This window comes from Chaetodon auriga, chromosome 18 (genome assembly GCF_051107435.1).
Source record: "Chaetodon auriga isolate fChaAug3 chromosome 18, fChaAug3.hap1, whole genome shotgun sequence".
Classification (NCBI taxonomy): Eukaryota; Metazoa; Chordata; class Actinopteri; order Chaetodontiformes; family Chaetodontidae; genus Chaetodon; species Chaetodon auriga.
This window is the reverse complement of record NC_135091.1, coordinates 20542386-20566517: the sequence shown is the minus strand read 5'-3', so window position 1 is coordinate 20566517 and position 24132 is coordinate 20542386. Positions and strand designations below refer to the sequence as shown.

The window sequence follows — 24132 nt, the reverse complement described above, 5'->3', positions numbered from 1 at the left end:
CGGGGACTGCTGGCCTACACAGAGCAGGTATTTACCATCAAACAGAAACTCTTGGCATGCACAAAGACCGTATTTACACAAACAGAGCTTCAGCAGCACTCACACAGTCCGGGGCCACACTTCATCGCAGTGCAGGCTTTAAGCCTTTTCAGTCACTTTCCTCAAAAGTAAAAACATTTAAACACATTAATTTCAGTTCTTATGACAGTTTTGTTGGAAAAATAAACACCAATTCTCAGCGTTGTGGACTACCATAGTCTGAGAAAAGCTCAACAGTCTGCTTAAAATTAATTAAGGCATATATTTAAAGCTGCATTCATCATTTCTTGGCCATTCGTAGGCAAATAAACATGACGAAATTACAAAATATGTCGCAGTAATGCCTTATAAAGTCTTGGCTTCTGTTTTTTGCTCACACCAGTAAACAGCAGTGTTAGAAAAGCTTTGAAACTGTTATGTTAACTAGTGAAGCCATAAGCTACTGTTCACTTTCAGCTAAAGCTAAATTATAAGAGCAAGAAACAGAACAAATTTTGGGACCTAGCAGCATCAGAGTTAAAGTTTTAATACTCTCCTTTTAGCTCTGTTTTGGATTCCACCAACCTCAGAACACCTGCCGTTTTAGCTTGCTAAATGTTAAGCTGTACACAAGGTTTGTCAGACCTTTTTTTTTGGGGGGGGGGGGGGGCTAAAAAAAGCTGCCTTGTGCCATTGGAGACGAGATGGATAAGGACAGAGTTTGGGCTGGAAAACCAAAAAAATGAGCAAAGAGACAAACATGCTGATGGGAACTGTGGCCAGCAGTTGAAAATTGTATTACCACAACTTAACATAACTCTCTCCTCTGGCACATAGACAATAATGCATTTCATATTTTCAGCAGTAGCATCAGCAGCCTAACTATTCAGTCACCATGACTGAACAAAGAAAAAGGAGAAAGAAAAGAGAAAAGGAAAAAAAACACACACCAGACACACTCCATCACATGTATGTCGTGTACAGTAACTCTCTGATTCAGCTCAAACTTCCTCTATTTTCCCAGAGTCTGATAATGTGGCTGGTTTGCCTCATGGCTAGCAGAGGGAGTAATGCTGCTGTCAGGACGAGGGCTGAGGCGTCTGCTCCTTACGTCTGCCTGCACATCAGAACATCACACACGGTTGATGGAGTACAGTTGTAAAGATCTTGTGTATAACTAACTGGAGAGCTGGCAATTCTTTTCTCTTTTATTTCATGCTAGGGTTAGGACAGAGTTAGTAATGAAATACAATGTCGCCCACAGGCTGACAGCTCAATTGTGGGGGATGTGCATTAATGTGATGTGGTACAGGACCAGTCTCCTGCTCAGACACTTCTATCACCAAAACGATCAAATTTGCCATTACCAAATTCTCATGAACCTTTTCTCAGTGGCCATGTTTTTTATCGTTTGTCCTGCCAGGTCCATTTTCCAGAGGCCACTGTGGTCTGAAGTGACAATTATAGGATAATTGTAAATGCTTAGAAGTGGAGAGGAGTCATACAGTCAGCAAAATAAGTCGGGAATGTTCCTTATGCAGCAATATCTATTTATAGTTTTATACCATTAGCTAGAATTAGCCATCATAAGTCAATCACCATACCAGACCAAGTAAGACTGTAGCAGCCAAAAAAAAAAAGAAAAAGAAAAACCCTGAGCGTGCTGATTTGAGTAAGAGTGCATTTTACTGCTAATGAGTTAAACCTTTTATTTGTAAGCAAAATAAAAAGCTCCACCTTCCGCCTGTATGCACGCACTCTGTTGAGTTAAATGGCTTTTGACCATCAATCTTAATACTTCAATGCTCACAGAAATGTAGCTTAACTATTAAAGTTGCTACATGTGACACTGCATGAGCAAATAAGAGCATCACCTCTACTGAATTTTGATGTTCAGATATATTCTTACTCTCAATTTTAATTAGTAAAGTAGGGTTTGTAGGACTTAATATTGTTACTTGACTTCCCAGGTTTCTTAACAGGATGCTTTCATGATAAGCACCTGAGCCTGCAGCATCAACTGTGACATTCCTACAGATTCATGCATCACTCAGACATTGGCAGACATTGCAGTGTGGGTGGCCAGTGTCAAGGATGTAACAGACAGGGGAGACAAGCTTCATTATAGATGAACTGTGCACAGTTCTGTCCAATTAAACATTCAGCTTCAAGGCACCAACAAGCAAACACATGTATCTGGAATGCACTTCTCGAAGCCGCTGCCTTCTTATCTGGTCATTTAAACCAAGGGTCAGAGCTTCCTGACAACCAAACTCACAGACAGCATGCATCTTTCTAATCTCAGTGAGTGGCACATAAATTGTTCCTTGACAGACTGTTATTTTAGGGCCGAAAATAATGAAAAATTCCATCTAAAATGACAGCACTGGTCTTGTGTCAGATAACCAATGAAAAAGAAGACGACAGAGTTTATTATGACAGTGCTTATTGGAAACTTTCCATTTATCCACAGTCATCTTGACAGAATAATATTTGGACGTAATGTCACCCCCTGCGCAGGAAATTAATGATGCATATATAATAATGAAATGCAGTCAAGCTTTTGCACAGTGTTACACGCAACACCTGAGTGATCATGTGTTAGTAATCTTTTACACTGTTCTGTCACCCTGCTAGGTTTGGAACTATCATCTCTGCAAGAGGTCTGCCGTAAAACACACCTTAACACACAAATAAAATCTGTTATAAACAAAGCACCCATGCAGTGGCTGAGCACAATCCCTTCCCCAGGTAACACAGGCAGGCAGAGCCACAGCTTTTTCCTGAGATCAAAACCAGATGAAATGAAGCAAAAAGAGGTCATGCTATAACTCTCTCAAGTATTCACAGAGCTTAGAGCCTGTTGTTGCCCTCTACAAAAAAGCCTCAAATAAAACCGCTGTGACCACAGTGGTTCTCTGTAAGCCAGCTGTCATTTAGTTCACATCAGGACTGGATATTTTGTACCAAAAATCAAATCCCTATCCTAAGCAAAGCAAGCTGCACTTCAGGCATTCACCTTCTGATGGCCTTTCTCTGCAGCTACACCAAATATTTAGTGCAGGATATTGAGGCTGAAATAAACATTAAGTATTGAATAAGCATGTCAGGCCCCACAAGGGAAATGCTGGGGAATAAGGACTGAATGAACCTTAATGCATACTGGGACAAAGTTATGTGGAGAAGCTCATCTGGAGAACAATTACAAAGGATTGAGTGCAGCGATGGCAGATAACCTCAGGCAGACTACACTGAAATTCCAGTCAAAGTTTCTCTCAAAGGCAAGCAAAGGTTGGCAAGTCTCACCATGCAAACAATCAATTTCTGGCAGTCATTAGGAGACAACATGTCAAAACATGTGAACCGCAATTTGACAGGAAAAGAGAAATAGTCCCAAATGAGTAGGTAATTAACACATACTGTATCTAGTGCATTATTTTTAAGGGAAGTAATTCTGTGGAATAATTATGTGTCAAACCTTTTTTTTTTTTTTTTGACAGAATGCTGGATTTGATGAAATTATTTGATTCTCATCCTCAACAAAAAAATCTTTTTGACCACTAGATGAGATACCCAGCACACATTATACTAACTGTGACCTGGAAATTACCATTAGTCAATATGGAGATTATTTTGTGGATTAATCAATCTGTCTCTGAAATGACAGAAAATAATGAAATATATGTTGTATTTTCCCACCACTGAAGTTAATGTCTTCAAATGTCTTGCTTTGTCATAAGCAAAAATATTCACTCTATTATCAAGTATGACGATGAAAAAGCTATTTATTAGTAAGGCTTTTTTTTTTTTTTTTTTTTTTTCTTTTCAATAAATGACTAATACAATTACTTAATTGTCAAAATAGTTGCTGGTTAATTTTGTGTCATTCATGATGTAATCTTTGCAGCTCTCCTGGAAATCAATCACTGTTGTTGCAGTGTTAGCTCTTCTCAGTGGAAAGTGGCTGAAACCTGTGCTAAAAGTCACCAGAGGCTTTCATGTACTCATGCTTGTACTAGCTGTGCTGTCACTGCATCATTATTTGCACATCAAAATGTGTGTGCAGGTGGTATGCCTATGAAAGCTATGAACTATTTACATAAGAAAACTAAGCAATCTCTTTCTTTCTGATGTAAAGGTAAAAAGTGGACCTTTACTTAAGAGACTATTTGCACATCTGCAGATGGTTTAAGGACTAAAATTACTTTCACAGAATGAATTAACTAACCTTTAACCTTTAATTAACCTTTAGAGCTGAAAGAATTAGGCACTTAATTAGTTGATCAACAGAAAATTAATCAACAACAATTTGGATAAATGAGGAATCATTTTAGTCATTTTTCAATCTGAAATGTGAAATATTTACAGGTTCCAGCTTCTCAAATGTGAAGATTTGCTGATTTTCTCTGTATCCTAAGGACAGTTGGTTGAGTCAAAACATTTTAATATTTACATTTTGGCTCTGGGACATTGTGATGGCCACTTTTCACTAATTTCTGGCATTTTTTTAGACAAAACCATTAATTCATTAATTGAGAAAAATGTTGGTAGATTATTGAATTATTTTCAGTGCTACTAAACTTGAGTAATTATAGCACTAACCTTTTTATTCAACCTGCTATCCATCTAAATCTACCAGTAATTTCACAAACCTGTTGTATGAAATGTAAAAGCTAATCAACAAAATGGCTTAGATGTAACTCTCCACCTTTGCCTTCAATTAGTATGTGTGGAGCTATGAATATGCAAACAGTCCCCACCTCCATCTCTACCTCTTCACAGAGTTGCAAAAGGAGTCTGCTAAAAGATTTGTAACATCTGGTGTGAAAGTATCTTGGAGGTAGATGAGAATTACTTATTCTAAAACAAAGCTACAATCACTACTCTGAATATTTCATATCTCAAAAGCTGCTGTTCTACGTCAAAAAGGGCATTTTTTGTTTTAATCCGTCTACAAGTGTATCCTTAGCGGGGTGGAAATCCTCTGAATCAGCCTAAAGTTTATACCACGTGAGTCTAAACCTCAACAATGGGTTTCAGTGCATATTCAATGAAAACAATGAAAACCAGACTAATGAAATTCCTTTAGCTGAGTTGAAGATTCTTAATGCAGAGTAAGGTTTTAACTCGAGCCCTTCAACTCCACAGAGTTGGAATGAGCGAAGGAGGTATCATATCAGAGACAGCTGAAGCCTGCTGATATACAGTTTTAATAAAAAGGCGTAAAAGGAACTAAGATATCAGCTGCTTGTTCTGAAACCTCAGTGAAACCATGGTGACCAAGTGGTGATTACTAATGTGCTAACAAAATAAAGGTCTAAAACCCTTCCAATGCCCATACAGTGTGCGATGTTCATCACTCTCAACATACAAAAGTGTCTAGTGGTGATACTGATGTCATTTTTTTGTCAAAATGCGACTAAAAATGTGTTTGTCCTAAGGGGAATGCTACAAGAAAGGTCACTTGAGTGTTCAAAATGCAAAGCTTTTATCCTCTGGGAAGTATGAATGTGTGCAGTAAACTTCATGCTGTGCTAGATGAAGAGATAGGGGGTCACAGAAAACCCTGGGAAAAATCCTGGGACTATAAATATCTTTGCCAAATTTCATGACAATCTCAGTCACTGGCTGTAAAGGTCTTTTGCTCTGGATGGATAGACATATTGACCAACATTGTTGTCATCACCAAAAGGGCAAAAACACATACACATTACAAAGATCTGAATCCCTCTCCACTAACCTTGGGTCATGTAAACCAGGCTTCCTGTGAGCAGAGCCACACAGTTGGTGGGCTGGTGGTTGTGCAGGTACTGGAACCCCCAGCCTCGAACATATGACTTCTCGTACATCAGGCGTGATGCGTTGCCGATCACCTGGAGGAACCGCTCCTGCTGGCCCTTGTTCAAGTATTCGTAGAGGAAGTCGTAAGCGGTGGCAAACCCGACCAAAGAGTGCGCCAAAGGAACTTCATCCCAGGGGGCATCTTTGACCAACCTGCAATACAAACAACAACACAAGGCTTAAGGCAAGGCATCAAACATATGTGGTGCACGTGGAAAAGAAATATTCAATGGTAAGCAGGTGTGAAAAAAGTCCTGGCAAATGGTTTGTGATGAACAAGAAGTCTTTGTCTTTGCAAAGCCTTTTAATTATCTTTAACACAGCTGTAAAACATCGATTCGCTTTGAAGGCGAAATATAGATGCTAAGTACCATTTTACACCACAATTACAGCTGCACCATTGCTTAGCAATAAACTTAAGACTTATAAAGAGACGTTTAAAGTTCAGTGTGTGCAGATTCTCCCCCGATTAACTCGGATCTAAGAATGCTGACTTCTGTGAGTTTAAGGAGTGCAAAGTGTTTGTGTTGTAAAAAAGTGAAAGGTGTTCTGTAAACATTCTGCTCACTTTAATTAAGGAGAAATGAACTTCAGATGTGGTGATGAAACCAAGAGTTGTGTTCTAAACTACCGTGAGCTGCTCAATGAATCACGCTGAGATATAAACAAGGGTTTTGCTGAAATCTAAAAGAGTACCAAAGCCATGATGTCATCTCTAGTCAGGCAGTTTACTTTAAGTGTAACACATTCTTGGGATTGACTATCCATATTGTAAGCTACATTAATGCTTCAGCTTTGTGTATCTGGTGGCAACGTTCAACAGCCTTGGGGTTGTGGGAAAGGGTGTTCATTAAAGGCCAGTAAAACAAAAATATTTAATGAACAAATATGTTGCATTGCTTTAGTACTGCTCAGTAAGTATTATGGAAAAAAACAGCGCATGCAAAGTATTAAACACAAACACAATATTTCACATGTTTGATGGATGTTTAAGGGATATCAAAGATAATACAACAGGTCAAATCTGAAGCAAACTTTTCTCTTGAAAATCGAAACAAAATGACGTTAAATCTTAGCTCATTTAAAATGTCCATGGTCTGACAACTTGCACTGTCTACACAGTAGTTTATCTGTCTCAACATATTACTATAAGGGAAAAGGAACACAGCCATTAACTTAACTTACAGTGACTCTATATGCAAATTGTTAGTGTTAATGCAGTGCCAAATAAACAGTGACAGACTTCAGGCCATAGACAGTCAGATCTGTATGAGCTACTTGGAGTAATGCAGTGTTAGTCACTTTGAATATGAATTGTTGATTAATTCTGTTTTTCTTTGACATCCTTGAAACACATTTTTAAATGCTATAAATGGCATTTCATGTTCTTTTCATTCAAGAGCACAAGTTAATAATTAAAAACTACAAATAATTCTAATATTTTTCTTTTCTCCAAGGCAGGCTTCATTCTAGACAAACAGAGTCAACAAAATGACGTACTGATGATACGTTATGCAGCTGCATACTACGTAATTTGTGTATTTTTACAAATGTCACTGTGATGTTAAGTGAGGTTTCCTTCTTACATGCGGTCTTGTTTCACTTCAGGTCTCTATAGAGCCTAACTACACCCTCCAGAAACTCCCAGCTGCTCCATTAACTCATAAAAGTAATCAGTCAATCAACAACTGGATGCTTGAGGAGGGGAGAGGGGTATTTGAAATAATACAACAACAGATTCCAAGCTGAAATAACTAAAATTAAAAAAAAAAAACGTAGCATGGACTGGCAAAAAAGTATATCAGCTATTATAATATTAAACACTAACTACCCCATTTGGACATGTTCATCCATTAGATGTTGTTAATACATGGTTTCCACATGTTAAGTGGCAGCTGAGGTTTATTTGAAAATCACTTCCTGTCTGGTCATGCAAATGAACACCAGATGGATTAAAAGGCTTCTTTATGTTGCAGTTTGCCCATATGGCAAAAAGAAAGACTATTATAAAATGAATGCCAAGTCACTATTGAACTGTATATTGACTTCTGCCAAAGCACACTAAACCTCACTTCTGTATGTTTGCACAGACTGTGTAAAAAGAAAAAAAGGGAGAAGCAGGTACCAGTACGCCACAAAGCACGAGTTCTCCATTGGAACGTTGTTCCTGGAGTTGTCAGAGACATAATTGAGGGTCATGAAGACCACAGCTGACTGATTCCCGCAGCCACTCTGCACAAACCCTCAGAGGTTCAGTGACCATAATAAAAGTGCGGCCAAGGAGAAAACTCAGTGTGTTCATAAGATGTGAAAACACATGCTCAGTGGCTTCACGTTTCTGCACTGTAGCACACATACTGATACTGTGAAAAATGTCCTGCAAGTTGCACTAATACCACAACGTCCAAAGCCCCTCAAAATGAGCTGCTGGAAAATCCCCTTCCTCCTGTTCACTAGCTAGAGGCAACATAGCAGCCATACAGCAAAATGAGGATTAAGCTACTAGACCCCCTCTTCCAACACACACAGGGGATGAAGGAGGTGGGGAGTACCTGTAAGAGAGAGTTTGTCCCAGTGCTGTCAGCTGTGTTCATACTGTGAGCAACATGACACGTCACCCTGTCCTGAAAACTGGGAACAAGCACCGTGATAGTCTCCAGCTGCATTTGTGCAGAAGTGGAGCACTTCAATCTTTAGATTCTCTTTCTGCAGTTCTATTTTCAGAGAGGGGAATACAGTGGCAGAGACTGATTCTGCAATGATCAAATCTTAAACAAATCTTAGACTGTAGAATCTTTAATAATGTCAACAAAAGATTTGTGTAATCAGGATTTAAGGAGAAAAGAAATGTCTTGAGGCAGAGGAATTGTTGGAATAGAACAAAGGATGTAGAGTCATGCTACAAAAGATGTATGTAGACAGTGGATATCTGTTACGGGTGTGTTTTGGACCCAAATGCAGTACAACGGAGAGCGGGCACAGTTGGTAATGACTTTTATTGAATACCACCAGAAACAAGGTATGGATCAGAGTAAGTTCGTTCTCCGGGCTGAGCGTTCTCAAAATGTCTCTGGGGCTCAAGCGAGGGAACGAGAAGTGGCTTACCAAAGCCGCTGATGACGAGGAGGAAGCTCCGCCACCGAAGAAACAGCTGATCGAGCCGGCGCGCAGCGGAGTATCTTTCTTCAGCCGCTGATGATGATGAGGAAGCTCCGCAGCCTGGAGAAACAGCTGATCGAGCCGGCGTGCAGCGGAGTAACCTTCTTCAGCCGCGGATGACGAGGAGGGAGCTCCGCCGCCTGAAGAAACAGCTGATCGGACAGCGGTGCCGGGGAGGAGAGAGCAGAGGGGTGGTCGGAGGCAGGCGGGGGGGTCGAAGCCAGATGAGCAGTCCACGGAAGCAGAAGTACCGAGGGGGAGCAGGCAAGAGGAAAGCCGAAGCCAGGCGGATGAACCGTTACCAGCAGAGCAGTCAGACACCAGAAACGCTGAGGCAGAGCACGAGGTCAGGGACGGAAGGCAGGTAAGTTTACCGGGAGGCAGACGAGGAGAGCAGGTCGGGGACAGGCAAGGTCGGCAACGGGTGATCAATTTGGAAAGCGCTGGAAAGTCTCGCATGCTGCAGAGGAACGATCTGGCAACGGGTGAGAGTGCTGGAGAGACTAAAATGCAGAGCTGATTGTGATGAGCTGCAGCTGTGTCGGCAGGTGAGCAGAGTAGAGCTGATGAGGTGGGCGTGGCTGGCAGGTAGAGTGGAGCAGAGAGAGTGAGAGACCGAGATTGTGACAGAACCCCCCCCTCAAGGGACGGCCCCTGACGTCCCAACCAGTGCTAGTGGAGCCGGGTGGGTGGAGGGGGCCTGGAGGAGGGCTAAAATTCTTCAGAGGCCTCTGTCCCAGCCTCCTCGCCCTCCAAGAGCGAATCGTCCTCTTCCGAGGCTGACTCCCCGTCTTCCTCTTCAGACCCAGATGTCCCTGATACAGGAGGGGACTGAGGGTTGGTGTTGGGCCGCCCTTGTGCCAAGGCGATGTTAGAGGGCTGGTCAGGGTGTTGGCGATGGAACTCCCGAATGAGCCGTGCATCCAGGATCTGACGGGCCGGAACCCATGTCCGCTCCTCCGGACCGTACCCCTCCCAGTCAACGAGGTACTGCAGGCCTCTTCCACGACGACGGGAGCGCAGCAGGCGGTGTACCGTGTAAGCAGGCGCCCCGTCAATGATGCGAGGAGGTGGGGGTGGCTGAGAGGCAGGCAGCAGAGGACTCTCCCGGAAGGGCTTGACCCTTGAGACGTGAAAGGTGGGATGGATCCGCATGGTACGGGGCAACTTGAGCCGAACAGCCACAGGGTTGATGACCCTCTCGATGGGGAAAGGTCCAATGAACTTGGGAGCCAACTTCTTTGACTCCACCCTCAACGGAAGGTCCCGTGTCGACAGCCACACCTTCTGGCCCACCTGGTAAGGGGGAGCCTGGGAGCGGCGACGGTTGGCGGCTGTCGAATACCGATCTGCGGTCCGAAGGAGTGCAGACCTGGCCTGTGTCCAGGTTCGGCGGCAGCGACGGATGAAGGCTTCCACAGACGGGCAGGCGGTCTCCCTCTCCTGGGCTGGGAACAGGGGAGGCTGAAAGCCGTAGGCACACTGGAAGGGAGAGAGCCCAGTGGCAGAGCTGGTGAGGGTATTGTGGGCGTATTCAACCCACAGCAGTTGCTTGGACCAGGTGGCAGGGTGCTTGGAGGCCATGCAGCGGAGTGCCGTCTCCAACTCCTGATTCATCCTCTCGGACTGACCGTTGGATTGAGGATGAAACCCAGAGGACAGGCTGGTGGAGGCTCCCATGAGACGACAGAACTCCCTCCAGAATGCTGAGGTGAACTGGGGGCCTCGATCTGAGACCACGTCAGATGGAAGGCCGTGGAGCCGGAACACGTGCTGCAAGACCAGCTCAGCAGTCTCCTTGGCCGATGGGAGCTTAGGCAGGGGCACAAAGTGAGCCATCTTGCTAAACCGGTCTACTATGGTCAGAATGGCAGTATACTCACCTGACCGTGGCAGCCCGGTGACGAAGTCCAGCGAGATGTGGGACCAGGGTCGATGAGGAACAGGCAGAGGTTGCAGGTGACCGGCAGGGGCCCGACGTGGGGCCTTGCTCTGGTTACAGACTGGGCAGGCATTAACAAAGTCTCTGGTGTCCTCGTCTAGTGTGGCCCACCAGAACCGTCGCTGCAGAACCTCCTTGGTACGCTGAATCCCCGGGTGACAGGTGAGTCGGGAGCTGTGGGCCCACTGCAGGACCTCAGACCTCAATTCCTGAGGGACGAACAGGCGGTCTTGGGGACAAGAGCTGGGCCCCGGCTGATCCTCCAGGGCAGCCTTTACCCGCTCCTCCACCTCCCAGGTAAGAGCGGCCACCAGGCGGGAAGTGGGAAGGATGTTGTCCGGACGGGAGGGGTTCTCCTCCCCGACCATGTACTGTCGGGACAGTGCGTCAGGCTTGACGTTGCGGGAGCCTGGTCGGTAGGAGAGGGTGAAATTGAACCTGGCAAAGAACAGAGCCCACCTGGCCTGGCGAGAGTTCAGTCTCTTTGCAGAGCGGATGTACTCCAGGTTCTTGTGATCGGTCCATACGAGAAAGGGGGTCTTGGTTCCTTCCAACCAATGGCGCCATTCCTCCAACGCCAGCTTCACTGCCAACAGTTCACGGTTACCGATGTCGTAGTTCCTCTCCGCCGGGGACAGACGCCTGGAGAAGAAGGCGCAGGGATGCAGTTTTTGATCCTCCGCAGAACGTTGAGAGAGGACAGCCCCCACCCCCACATCAGAAGCGTCCACCTCCACCACAAACTGTCTCTCGGGGTCAGGAATCAGGAGAATGGGGGCCGAGCTGAACCGCCCCTTAAGGTGCTGGAACGCCTCTTCGGCGGCTGGGGTCCATCGGAAGTGAACTTTCGAGGAGGTGAGAGCAGAGAGGGGAGCAGCCACCGCGCTGTAACCCCGGATGAACCTTCTGTAAAAATTGGCGAACCCCAGAAAACGTTGCAGCTGCTTGCGGGAGTCAGGGACTGGCCAGGAGGTGACGGCTGAGACTTTGGCGGGGTCCATCTCCATGCGGTTCTGGCCAATGATGTACCCCAGGAAGGAGACAGAGGAGGCATGGAACTCACACTTCTCTGCCTTGACGAACAGGGAGTTCTCCAGCAGGCGTTGCAGAACAGTCTGGACGTGATGTATGTGCTCTTGCTTGGACCGGGAGAAGATCAGGATGTCATCCAGGTAGACGAACACATACTTGTTGAGCAGGTCCCTTAGAACGTCATTGATGAGGGCCTGGAAAACAGCTGGAGCGTTGGTGAGTCCAAACGGCATCACCAGGTACTCATAGTGTCCTGTGGGGGTGTTGAAGGCCGTCTTCCACTCGTCCCCCTCGCGAATGCGTACCAGGTGATAGGCGTTGCGGAGGTCCAACTTGGTGTAGATGGTAGCCCCTTGGAGCAGTTCGAAAGCTGAGGCAATGAGGGGGAGAGGATAACGGTTCTTCACCGTGATTTCGTTCAGGCCTCTGTAGTCGATGCAGGGCCTCAGGGAACCGTCCTTCTTGTCGACGAAGAAGAACCCCGCACCAGCAGGAGACGAGGAGGGTCGGATGATCCCAGCAGCCAAGGCGTCGCTGATGTAGGTCTCCATGGCCTCCCTCTCAGGTGCAGACAGGGAGTAGAGACGACCCTTGGGAGGTGTGGAGCCGGGCAGGAGGTCGATGGCGCAGTCGTAGGGCCGATGAGGGGGCAGAGAGGTGGCCCTCGCCTTACTGAACACCTCCTGGAAATCGTGGTAGTCAGGGGGTACCCTGGAGAGGTCTGGAGTAGCACAGGGACTGGCAGGCAGAGTAGGAGCCCCTGCCTGTCTGAGGCAGACCTGGCGACAGGAGGGGCTCCATCCCAGGATGGACCCCGTAGCCCAATCAATATGGGGGTTATGGCGGCGGAGCCAGGGGTAGCCGAGGATCAGCGGAAGGTTGGGAGACCTCAGGATATGGAAGCGGATGGTTTCTTGGTGGATGCCAGACAGGAGCATGGTGACAGGTGTGGTTTGATGGGTGACGGTCCCCAGAAGATGACCATCCAAGGCGCTGGCCGGCACAGGACGAGGAAGAGGGTCCTGCTCAATCTCCAGCTGACGGGCGAGTTCCTCGTCGATCAGGCTGACGTCTGCCCCAGAGTCAATGAAGGTGGCGAGGGTATGGGATCCCCCTGCCAGCAGGAGCTGAACATGGAACTGTGGTCGTGAGTTGGGGACAGAGTTCTGGGATCGGCTCAGCAGGATGTCCCTCTTTGCTGCTGAGCCCTCCCTTTTACTGGACACCTGGAGACGAAGTGACCGGCCTGGCCACAATAGAGGCAGAGATTCCCTCGGCGTCGTCGCTCTCGTTCCTCAGGCGTTAGACTGGTGCGTCCCACCTGCATAGGCTCCACCCCCCCGTGAGCAGGTTCTGAGGGAAGGATGGGGGCAACAGGATACCCACGCTGACGGATGGGAGGTCGATGGTCTGCTGCCTCTTGTCGTTGCTCCCTCCTCCTCACCTGTATACGCCTGTCCAGCCTCGTGGTCAACTCAATGAGTCCATCCAGGGAATTAGGGAGGTCAAAACGAGACCAGCTCATCCTTAATGTAAGGAGCTAGTCCGTTGAGGAAAGCGTCACACTGGGCAGCAGTGTTCCAGTCACTGAGACGAGCCCGGGTTCTGAAGTCTATGGCATAGTCAGCAACAGTCTGATCCCCCTGCCTCTGGCTCATGAGTCCCCCAGTAGCATCAGGACCTGAGGAAACGGGTCCGAAAACCTTGCGGAGCTCCCCTGCGAAAGCCTGGAAAGAGGCGCAGGCTGGCGTGCCTCTCTCCCACTCCGCCGTTCCCCACAAACGTGCCTTTCCAGTGAGGTGGTTGATGGCGAAGGCGACTCTGGCTCCCTCTGTGGCGAAGGTGTGGGGTTGCAGGGCAAACAGAATAGAGCAGTTAGTCAGGAAAGGATTGCAGCCCTCAGGGTCCCCGGCATAGCGTTCTGGCGCCCCCACCCGGGGTTCGGATGTGGTGCTCGAAAATGGCCCCGGGGGAGGAGCAGGAGGGGCTGGAACTGAAGCAGAGGCGGCGTGTTGAGTCATGGAGGCGGCCATCTGTTGAACCTGCGTGGCTAGCGCAGATAGCGCTTGTTCCAGAGCCGAAGCTGACTGACGAGCCTCCGCCGCGCTGGAGGCGAGCTGAGCCTCATGCTGCTGGAGCATTCCCTCCACCCGGGCTAGGCGAGAATGAGGAGAGGCGGGATCTGCTGGGTCCATTTCTGGCCAGATCGTACTGTTACGGGTGTGTTTTGGACCCAAATGCAGTACAACGGAGAGCGGGCACAGTTGGTAATGACTTTTATTGAATACCACCAGAAACAAGGTATGGATCAGAGTAAGTTCGTTCTCCGGGCTGAGCGTTCTCAAAATGTCTCTGGGGCTCAAGCGAGGGAACGAGAAGTGGCTTACCAAAGCCGCTGATGACGAGGAGGAAGCTCCGCCACCGAAGAAACAGCTGATCGAGCCGGCGCGCAGCGGAGTATCTTTCTTCAGCCGCTGATGATGATGAGGAAGCTCCGCAGCCTGGAGAAACAGCTGATCGAGCCGGCGTGCAGCGGAGTAACCTTCTTCAGCCGCGGATGACGAGGAGGGAGCTCCGCCGCCTGAAGAAACAGCTGATCGGACAGCGGTGCCGGGGAGGAGAGAGCAGAGGGGTGGTCGGAGGCAGGCGGGGGGGTCGAAGCCAGATGAGCAGTCCACGGAAGCAGAAGTACCGAGGGGGAGCAGGCAAGAGGAAAGCCGAAGCCAGGCGGATGAACCGTTACCAGCAGAGCAGTCAGACACCAGAAACGCTGAGGCAGAGCACGAGGTCAGGGACGGAAGGCAGGTAAGTTTACCGGGAGGCAGACGAGGAGAGCAGGTCGGGGACAGGCAAGGTCGGCAACGGGTGATCAATTTGGAAAGCGCTGGAAAGTCTCGCATGCTGCAGAGGAACGATCTGGCAACGGGTGAGAGTGCTGGAGAGACTAAAATGCAGAGCTGATTGTGATGAGCTGCAGCTGTGTCGGCAGGTGAGCAGAGTAGAGCTGATGAGGTGGGCGTGGCTGGCAGGTAGAGTGGAGCAGAGAGAGTGAGAGACCGAGATTGTGACAGATATCCACATTTAATCCTACAGTATGTCTGTCAAAAGGTAGAATGGAAATATTTTACATCTTTAAATACAGATATGCTGATTTATGACATCTGGGATTATTGCAAATTTTATAAAATATGGCCTGCCAAAGAGCACTGGTTGACATGGAAAGCCACAATTATAGGACAACAATCAATGCTAAAATGTAGCAGTGGTACAAGTAGAGAAGGTCTGTCAAGGCAAAGATCTGTCTCAGTAATGTCAGTTATAGAGTAATATCTGTTTGAAACTAGTCTGCTAACATTAGCGAACACTACAGGTCATACACGAAGATAGTAGCAGCAACTGAGCTTATGACTTCAGCTTCTCTTTGGTAACATGAAGACTTTCACTTCAAGTTACATAGTCTTACTTTAAATGTGGATAATGGCCAAAGAATGCCCACAGTACAATCACAGATTTCCAAATCTGTCATATCAGAAAGAGGACATGAAAACTTCCTTGACTAAACTAATGACAGACATCATAATGCATGTACTATAAATTCCCCTATAAAAGCTGGTATTCAAATAATGGCTGGGGGCATGGCTACCACAAACAAATACAGCACAGTCACCAATACGAGCTAGGTAAAAATCATTTTAACGGGGTGAAGGTTTGTGTAGGCTACTACAACAAATCACATGGTGAACGTAGCGTAATGTCCATTTCCACAGCACTAACTCAATCAGTATAACAGAGGCATGTTATGCTCACAACGCTCAGCTTTTTAACAAAACCTGTGCTTTCATACGATAATTAATTAAGTCATTTCTTCTTTGCTGTACCTGTTATCAATGTTAAGCTACCAACAAAACTCAACACTTTTTTTTTTTTTTTTTCAGATTAAAAGCCTACATGTAAAGGAAGGTTAGAAGACTTTTAATGTAAAAAAAATCTGTGAGAAGTGTGTTGACTTTCATTCATGGGAGTTTAACAGCATTTTGGGGAAAAAGGCAAAGTAGAACACTGGATTAACAAGACAAAAAGTAAACATGGAGTGACTTTTGAGTTTATATTACCTGGAGGACAAGGGAAATTAGAAATAAAGGCTTGTCTTTACTTTAAGCCTGTGAATAAAATAAAGGCCTGGTCTCTACCACTGAAGTAAATAAAGGCAGAGGACACAATTTATAAAAACTTTATGGTACTTAGTTTGAAAAGATTGTGTTTTAAAGGCATCGTGTCAAGTTGTTAACAAGTTAGCTGTTGACATTCAGTGTTTCTCAACAAACCTGTTAGACGAATCTCCTTCCTTACAAAAGATTCACAAAGCCAAGCAGCACTAGTGGTCAAAAAACTCTACAGGTCATCTTTAACTGGTCTGAACTTGTTAGATAGATTTTGTAGGGAGATATAAATGTTGCATAATTGTTTTTAAACATCTGTACACATTTATGAATTTTGTGAGATGTCCGCTAATAGATATTCAGTTGCAGTTAATGAGATTCTTTTTTTTTGTGACTTCATAGTTATGGTTTATGGATAAATGGACACAATTTTTTATACATACTTGTACAAACAAATCAAAGCTTTAACTCAAAGAAAGTTGATTCATGCTAACAAGTCGTCACAGCCAGCTAGTGAGCACTAATTATGTGAGATTATGTGACATATATGAATGAACAATAGATTACAATGGACCCCGACACTGGGTGCTACAAGCATCATTTCTGAGACCTTCATTCCATTAGCCTTTGAAATAAAAGCTATGGAGAACAGGGAAGCAGTGAATGGCCATAATCCACTTCTCTACCACGTTGCACTTGCAGGCAGAACTAATGTTCATTGAACTTAATCAACCTGTTAGGGAAATAAGGAAGCGCTGTGGATGACTGATGGCTGCATGATGTTCAGCCATGGCTGATTCTGAAACTAGAGGACTAACTGAACATGGGCTGAAGGGATGGATTCATCTGGCTTACTGATTGTACTTCTCACAGTATGGACTATGGCAAGGAGGTTTCAATGGTTCTTAGACAATTTTATTTGCTGTATATAACTGTGATTACAATCTATGGAATTGCAGTGTTGCAGGGAATACTATAAATCAAAACAGACAATACTCACACCTGAAGCTTTGCAATCTGTTCCAACAGTGGTATTAATGTGCGTGAAGTAACAGAGGGAAGCATGGCCTCTGATTATGAGCCAAATTGAGAGAAAAGCCTCAGAGCACATTCGATCACAGCCCCAAAATTAGCTGCCACAATCCAGATTTCCACCCTAAAGGTGCTCAGACTGAGTAATGGAATGTAATTGTACACTGATACTTGAAGTTAGGGTGTTGGTTATGAATGTGAATGCAAACAAGGTGCTATTCCAAAACCTGCAGCTCGAATGTATTGTAAAAACTGTTGTCTTCAAATAGGATCATCATGATATCCATATTCAGTCCATAGGCACTACTCACTATTGTGGTACTCTTAATATCAGTGGTGGTGGTTGTAGTATACTTTCCACTTATGAAATAACAGTAAAGCCTGCCCACTTCCTTTTTTTGTTTGTTTCTCATTATTGCCTTAAAATGCAGAAAAAATTAAAACCATACAATGTTTTGAAAGAGAGTAATCAGATTCATGGCAAGAATCTTGTTTTGCAGCTGTGTTCCATCTCTTGAACACTAAGCATAATATGTCTAAAAAGACCGTCACTCATTGAGATTGAAAAACTGAAACGATTGCTTCCAAGGTCAGCAAGGGACTTTTTGGCCAAGATGGATGAGAAGTCCTGGAGTGTGGAGAAAAACGGGAAATTTGAACTTTTGATCGAGTCTTGATGTGATGGAAAGCTCACGAACAGCTACTAAATGGATCTTATGGTGAGATTGCTTTGGCAACAGACTCAAAGAGAGTCACATTTAGTAAGAATTCTGTCAGTTATCTGGAAGTTGAAGTTACACAATTTCAGCCTACATAAGGAATGGAAACCTGCAGTTCTCAACAAACACCTCAACAAAGTGACATTTTCTCACTTCCCACTGGCGGTATGTACAGCAACCATACAGATAGCTTTGATTTGATTTGTCCAGGTTTGCAGAGATCTTTCTCTGAGATATCTGCACCCACCCTGATGCAACAGAGATGAACAGAACTTTATTTCTGTGCTGAGAGTGTGGACTCTACTGTATTCTGGTAGGTATCTAAGAGGTCAATGTCTCAAAAAGTATCTCTAGTTACTACCAAAGGTATGTGAGAAACTGCTTGTCAATTGGGTCAACTGACCCTTAAAGGAAAAAGTAAACTGCAGCTAATACGTAGTGCAAACACAGTCTTCCAGATAAAGTGTGGATCATACTCAGACAAGGCATACTGGCAAAGCATCATTACAAGAGGGGAAAATGGGCAACCGCGTTGGGTCTCCAGACCCCCAAGTGGCCCCCAAAAGGACCAGGTTTATTGTGTGATAATTGGTTAGTGGTAACATGTACAACAGTAATTTATTTGCAGATACAATATCAAAATAGTTGGGTCCTGCTTTATTGCCTGATCTTGAGTGCCTGTCTTGGGAAGGGGCCTGGTGTCAATATCTAGCTTTGAAATTTTCATTATTTTAGCCAATTTTGTGCTTGCATTGTGCAGCCTTTCAAAATTAGATTGATTGTAATCAATCAGATTACCACACAGCCACCCCAGAGCCATTTAATATTACAGCATAGCAGTACTGTAAAGCACTGGTTCCAAAAGGAACAAGAGTCAAAGGTTAATCTCAGTTAAATCAGTCTGAGATGGAAAAATGAGTCTTTAGATATGTGACCTGTAACTGGGGGACACACACATATATACTGCTTTCTTTTAAGCGGTCACAAGTCTCTAACGACTAAGTGAACTCTAAGTGAATCTCTGTGGGTTTTGGACTGTTAAAGACCAAAACAAGCAATCTGAAGACACCATTTACAAATTATAATGAACATTTTTCACTATTTTCTTTGGTAATTAAAAAATTGTTAATTTAAAAAGCAATTGACAGATTAATCAAAACTGACAATAATCACTACTAGGCCTTCACAAAATATTCAAATTTGATCTCACTCTGGTGAAATCTGATTATTCCTTTCCAATAGATAGATAGATAGATAGACATTTTTCTGACACTACTGGACAATAAATTGAAAAGACACTATTAAAGAATTGTGGGGACCCTGGTTCACCCACTTTGACACTTAGAGCAGAGTGGAGTCAATCTCTGTCTGCTCACCTGGAGGCTGAGTTCCAGTCACAGCCCAGAACACTGCAGTGGGCTATTCTCCTCACATCTGAACATTTCATTTCCTATCATTGGGGGTGGGGGCATGCTCAGCAAACAGCTGCTAAACATATTTCCTGGACCACAGACTTATCAGACCACAACGCATTTTTACCAGAGCTCTGCCCACAGAGAAAAATGAGAACACTCTGGAGATAGGGCCGACCAGAGAGCCTCTGAGGGGGCAGACTAAGCCTTAATACCCAGTTGATGCACACATGGGGACTGAAACAGATATCAGCTACCATCTGCAAAATCTGACTTGAGCTCTAGTTTTCTCTGTGAAAAGAAAAGCAGACAAAAGGGAAGTGAATCCTACTCCTTTCTTATGAAAATCATTTTATAATAAGCAGACTGTTACCTGAAATCTCACTGTGTCAAACTGAAAAGATGAAATAATAAAAAAGCAGAAAATGTACCAACTAGGCTGAGCTGCCATCCTCTCCATGTAGTCCTTGGCCAGGTCGAGGGCCCCGGCCCTGTGCGGGTACAGCAGGCAGAACATGGACAGCACACCCAGGTTGTTTCCGTATACCTCGTTCCAGCGGGCACTGAACTCTGCAGGGCTCCAGGGGGGCAGGTACTCCTCAGGGTGCTCTAGCATGGTTTCACCAGCCTCACGGATTCTCCTCGCCATGTCCCGATGAGTCCCCGCGGCTGCATACTGCATCTCCTCCACATCCCCCCGATTGAAGTACAGCATGGGATGACCATTGTAATTGCCTCCCATGAAGGGGATTCCTCCGCTGGGGTCCACTTCCGCTGCCACCACCGGGGCGAGCAAGGGCCACAGCAGACTTAAGAAGAAGACTGTGGGGGCCCCGCGGGTGTGGGTTCTCATCGTCTCATCAGAGAGGGGACTGTGGCATAGCCGAAGGAGCTCAGCTGAGAGGGAAAAGTGGGGGGAAGAGAAGGATTTGAGAAAGCCAACCCATATTCTGCACAGCCTTTTCTTACAAAAGCCCTGCATTCCTTGAATAATTAGATACAGCTGTAGTCCTGATGATGCAGGCTTTCCATACTGATGTAGGTCATTATTGAGCAGCACAGTTGAGACCTAATCACAGTACTGTCCGATAACATAGAAGCCACTCTTATGAAATCTTCCATAGTTTACATTTTCTCCAAATTCTATTTTCTTCATAGTTACCAAGAATACAAGGATACCCTTCTGCCATAAAATCCCCACTTACTATATCCACAACAGCCAAACTGGAGGTTGAATTACACCTCTGCACACTGTGTTACCTAATATTCACTTCCCAAGATTTATTTCTGAGTTGCTATTGTCAGACAAGTCTCGCCATGCACGCCCAGATGGCCAGACGAGCAGGCCTGGAGGTCATAAATGGCCCATTACTGCAGTAACATTACTCTGCTGTGCTGAAACAGCCTCTAAACCAAACTGCTGTGCTTTACAGAGAGACAAGAGTTGGCCCACCGTCTCTGCTCTGAACATGAGAGTAAATTCCATGACCTTAGTGGAGCTCTTGGCAAAGGCCTGGTGGAAAACCCTTCGCTAGTGATTAAACGACGTCTAGACTGGAGTCCAGTCTGATGCAGTGAGCTGTCCAGGGTGTGCATGTATTTTGTGTTGTGTTTGACAAACAATCAAAACTCAAGTTGGTACATAAAAAAATGTGCCTCTCCTGTGACAGCATCAGGTCAAATGCTGAGATTAGGGCTCTAGAGAAGTCACACTGTTCACTCTGTGGTGAACATGAGAATGGTGGCCAAGACAAAACTATCAAGACAACTGTGAACTAATTATCAGGGCAGATTTGGAACTGTGTCAGAGCCGAGGATCTGTTTTCACTGAGGACGCCTGGACGCCTGAAATAGACTGATGTTAAAATGACTTGCTTTGGGCTATTTCACATTCAATGGATAATATTTTGGTCAGAACTTCCTGTAGGTCTGTGCAACTCAAAAGTGATTCTGAAGTGACCTCATTGCATCTTTAAAAAAAAAATGGAATAGTATCACTGTGATGTAATTTTATGGGTATTTACAACCAGGGCTGAAGCTAGATTTTTTAGAAATACTTACACTCCAAGCAACCCCATTCAAATTTGATTTCTTCAGCCAAACCTTAAATTACATTTTAATTATACAGTGCTGAAAAAAATATCACTTAGAGATCTGACAGAAAATTAAGCACAAACTATGTGAGGTTCTGGCTCCTAAATTGTGTGGATTTACTGCCTTTTTAAATCACTGCATATGAAATATATTTGGACACTTGCAGACATGCCTTTGGCCTCTGGGAAGTCGGGACGGTGCCCCCCCCCCCCATATTTTGTTCTATTTTATTGATCACTGATTGGTCAACCAATTGGAAGAACAATTAGATTAGTGGATTGTGGACACAAATTTTAATTACAGCCCTTGACAATGATACTTCTGAAAATGAAGGCATAAATGAGTATCTTTCAAAGCAGCAAGTCAAACACAACGTCTGAAATTGGAGTGAGGAAGAGCTCAGTCCATAATGCTGAGTTTCAAACCTCCATATTTTCTGACAACCAGCTGTCATGTGTCTACAGCGCGGAGGATTGAAACGTGTCAAAGGTTTGCATCTCATACGCTGTCAGAATCTTAGTCTTACTGACTGATTCTTTGATGAGTTAGTTTCAGGATTAAATCGTGAAACTGTTCAGACTTCAGAAGTATTGAGCAGTTTGATTTATCTACAAAACCATAACACAAAATGCAACCTAAACATGGTGGTGTATAAGGATTAATTACTAATACTTATTATTAACCTAATACCTAATCAACCTTGAATCAGCCAGGGAAATAGTTGTTGTGCATGTTTTTAATTGTAAACTGTAAATTCTTCCATTTTTGTTCATACCCACAAACTCCTGACCCCGGGGACCTGCATGTCAGTGGTGGACCTGCTTTAGTTACAGTCATGACTCATGTTTCTCTGAGTCATTTTCTACAGAACGACAGCATTGTCATATTTCTGTAAGAACTTCTAATCTGTAGCAAAAAGACTGCAGTTGTGTTGTCAGTGTAAAAAGAAGCCAAACTTAAATCAAGACACACACCTCACCTTAGGCCTTCTATCTATTTCTACGTTCTGAGAAAGTTGCTTTAAAAATGGAAATGAAATTCAGATCTTCAGTATCTGTCACCTCACACTGTGTTCTTATAACAGCAGAGGTTTTCTCTTTTCACCCACAAAGTGTTCTTCTACCCATAGAAGTCATCCCTCCCTCCACTGACACTGATGCCTCCTCTGCTCCATCGAAACAAGATCCTTCACTTACTTTTGCAACTTGTGGGCCAACTTTTCGTTCATGTGGTCTTTCAGCTTTATGAAAACACGTCTCCTATCATGACACCGCGTCTGTTGTGCTTTTAGAAACCCCTCTCCAATAACCACCAAAGTCAATTCTTCCACTTCTATCAGTTATCGATGTTATTGATGATGCGGCTCTGCGCACAAAAGCAGCCTTGTCTCCGCCGACCAGCGGCGGAGTGGAGATCAGGGCAGGAAAAAAAGCCGTTTAGGCTGCGTTACCTGTCAGAAGCGCTGCTCACAGATCCGTATTCCCGTCGTCACAACGCTCATGTCTCCCCGTCACAGCAGAAGGTTTCACAAAGGTGATCAATGCGCTCGGAAAGTTCGTTTCATGGACCGAGCGGAGCTGGAGAGCCGGAGGAAAGAATGCGAATGCGCGGAGGGAGCGTCATGCTGGCGAATGAGGAGGGGCAGTAGGGGAGAGAGGCTTAAAGGAGACCTAATGAATTAAGTGGCTGCCCTCCTCCCACCCAGCTGCGTCCACAGAGAGTGGAGGTGGAGGTGGAGAGCTTCAGACTCATGCTGGAATCTTTGCACATGATCTACATGTATCATGACCCGCAGATCCTCCAGCATCGCTGCCGGCTGCTCTCTGTAGCTTCACCGCAGGTAAATCTGTGGTTTTTATTTGAAATATTTACATTGATGGTTGTAGTGACTGCTATCAGCTCCTGCCTACCTCAAAAATAAGAAGAAATATTTTTCTACTTTGTTACTTGATACTTTACAACACTTCTGTTTTGTTGCTTTGGGGATATTTCCAAGATCCTTAAACAGGGAAATGTAAGATTATAAAGAGGAAAATAAAAGTTATAGTTATAGGTAATAAAATACATTCTTTCTCAATATGGTCCACTCCAAGGGGTTTTGCTGGTTTTACTGAAGTCTCAGCTCTCCTTCTACCAAATATGGCAAAGTCACATTTGTCCTTGAACACATTGCGACATGTATAATAAATCCTGAAAATTGAACCTGGCAAGCATGAACATATGATGTATCACTCATCACTCCCCTTGCATATATACTCAGTTGACAGTTTATTAGGTCCACCTATCTAAATCTATCTAAATCAAATGCAGTCTAACCTACTGAGACTGTTTTAAAGGGGTGTTGATTCAACTCAAAGTGTGTAAGGATATAAAGAGAAATCAGTTTTCTGAGTGTACTCAGAAAAAGAAATCTTTCTTGAATGAGCCTCTGAGATACAAAATATGGTATCTTTGGTATCAGTTGTCGACTTTATAGCACATCATTCAGAGGGTTCTGAGCGGAGCCACTGTTATAAAACATTAAATAGTAACTCAGCAAGCTCAACTCCCACAAGCTTATCTGGGTCCTGACTTTTCCAAGACAAGCAAACAAACCTCATCAATAGGATTTTACTGCAGTTTTGATTAATTTATGCAAGGATGTTTCAGTCTGACATCTGCCCTCACTGTACGAAGTAGTAACAGTGTTCCACCCATGTATGGGTGTGTTTCATAACATCAAT

General features: G+C 44.9%; 1 protein-coding gene across 1 annotated transcript in view; it reads right to left on the bottom strand.

The window, feature by feature from the left end:
* dse (dermatan sulfate epimerase) overlaps positions 1-23042 on the bottom strand; it is a 30291-nt gene extending 7249 nt beyond the window's left edge. Inside the window, exons 1-3 of the mRNA XM_076755708.1 lie at positions 22860-23042; positions 19747-20212; positions 5759-6012 (exon numbers count right to left, since the gene is read on the bottom strand). Coding sequence (XP_076611823.1) covers positions 5759-6012; positions 19747-20168 — 676 coding nt within the window. The 5' untranslated portion in view covers positions 20169-20212; positions 22860-23042. The remainder of the gene's footprint in view (positions 1-5758; positions 6013-19746; positions 20213-22859) is intronic.
* Between the last annotated feature and the right edge of the window lie 1090 nt (positions 23043-24132).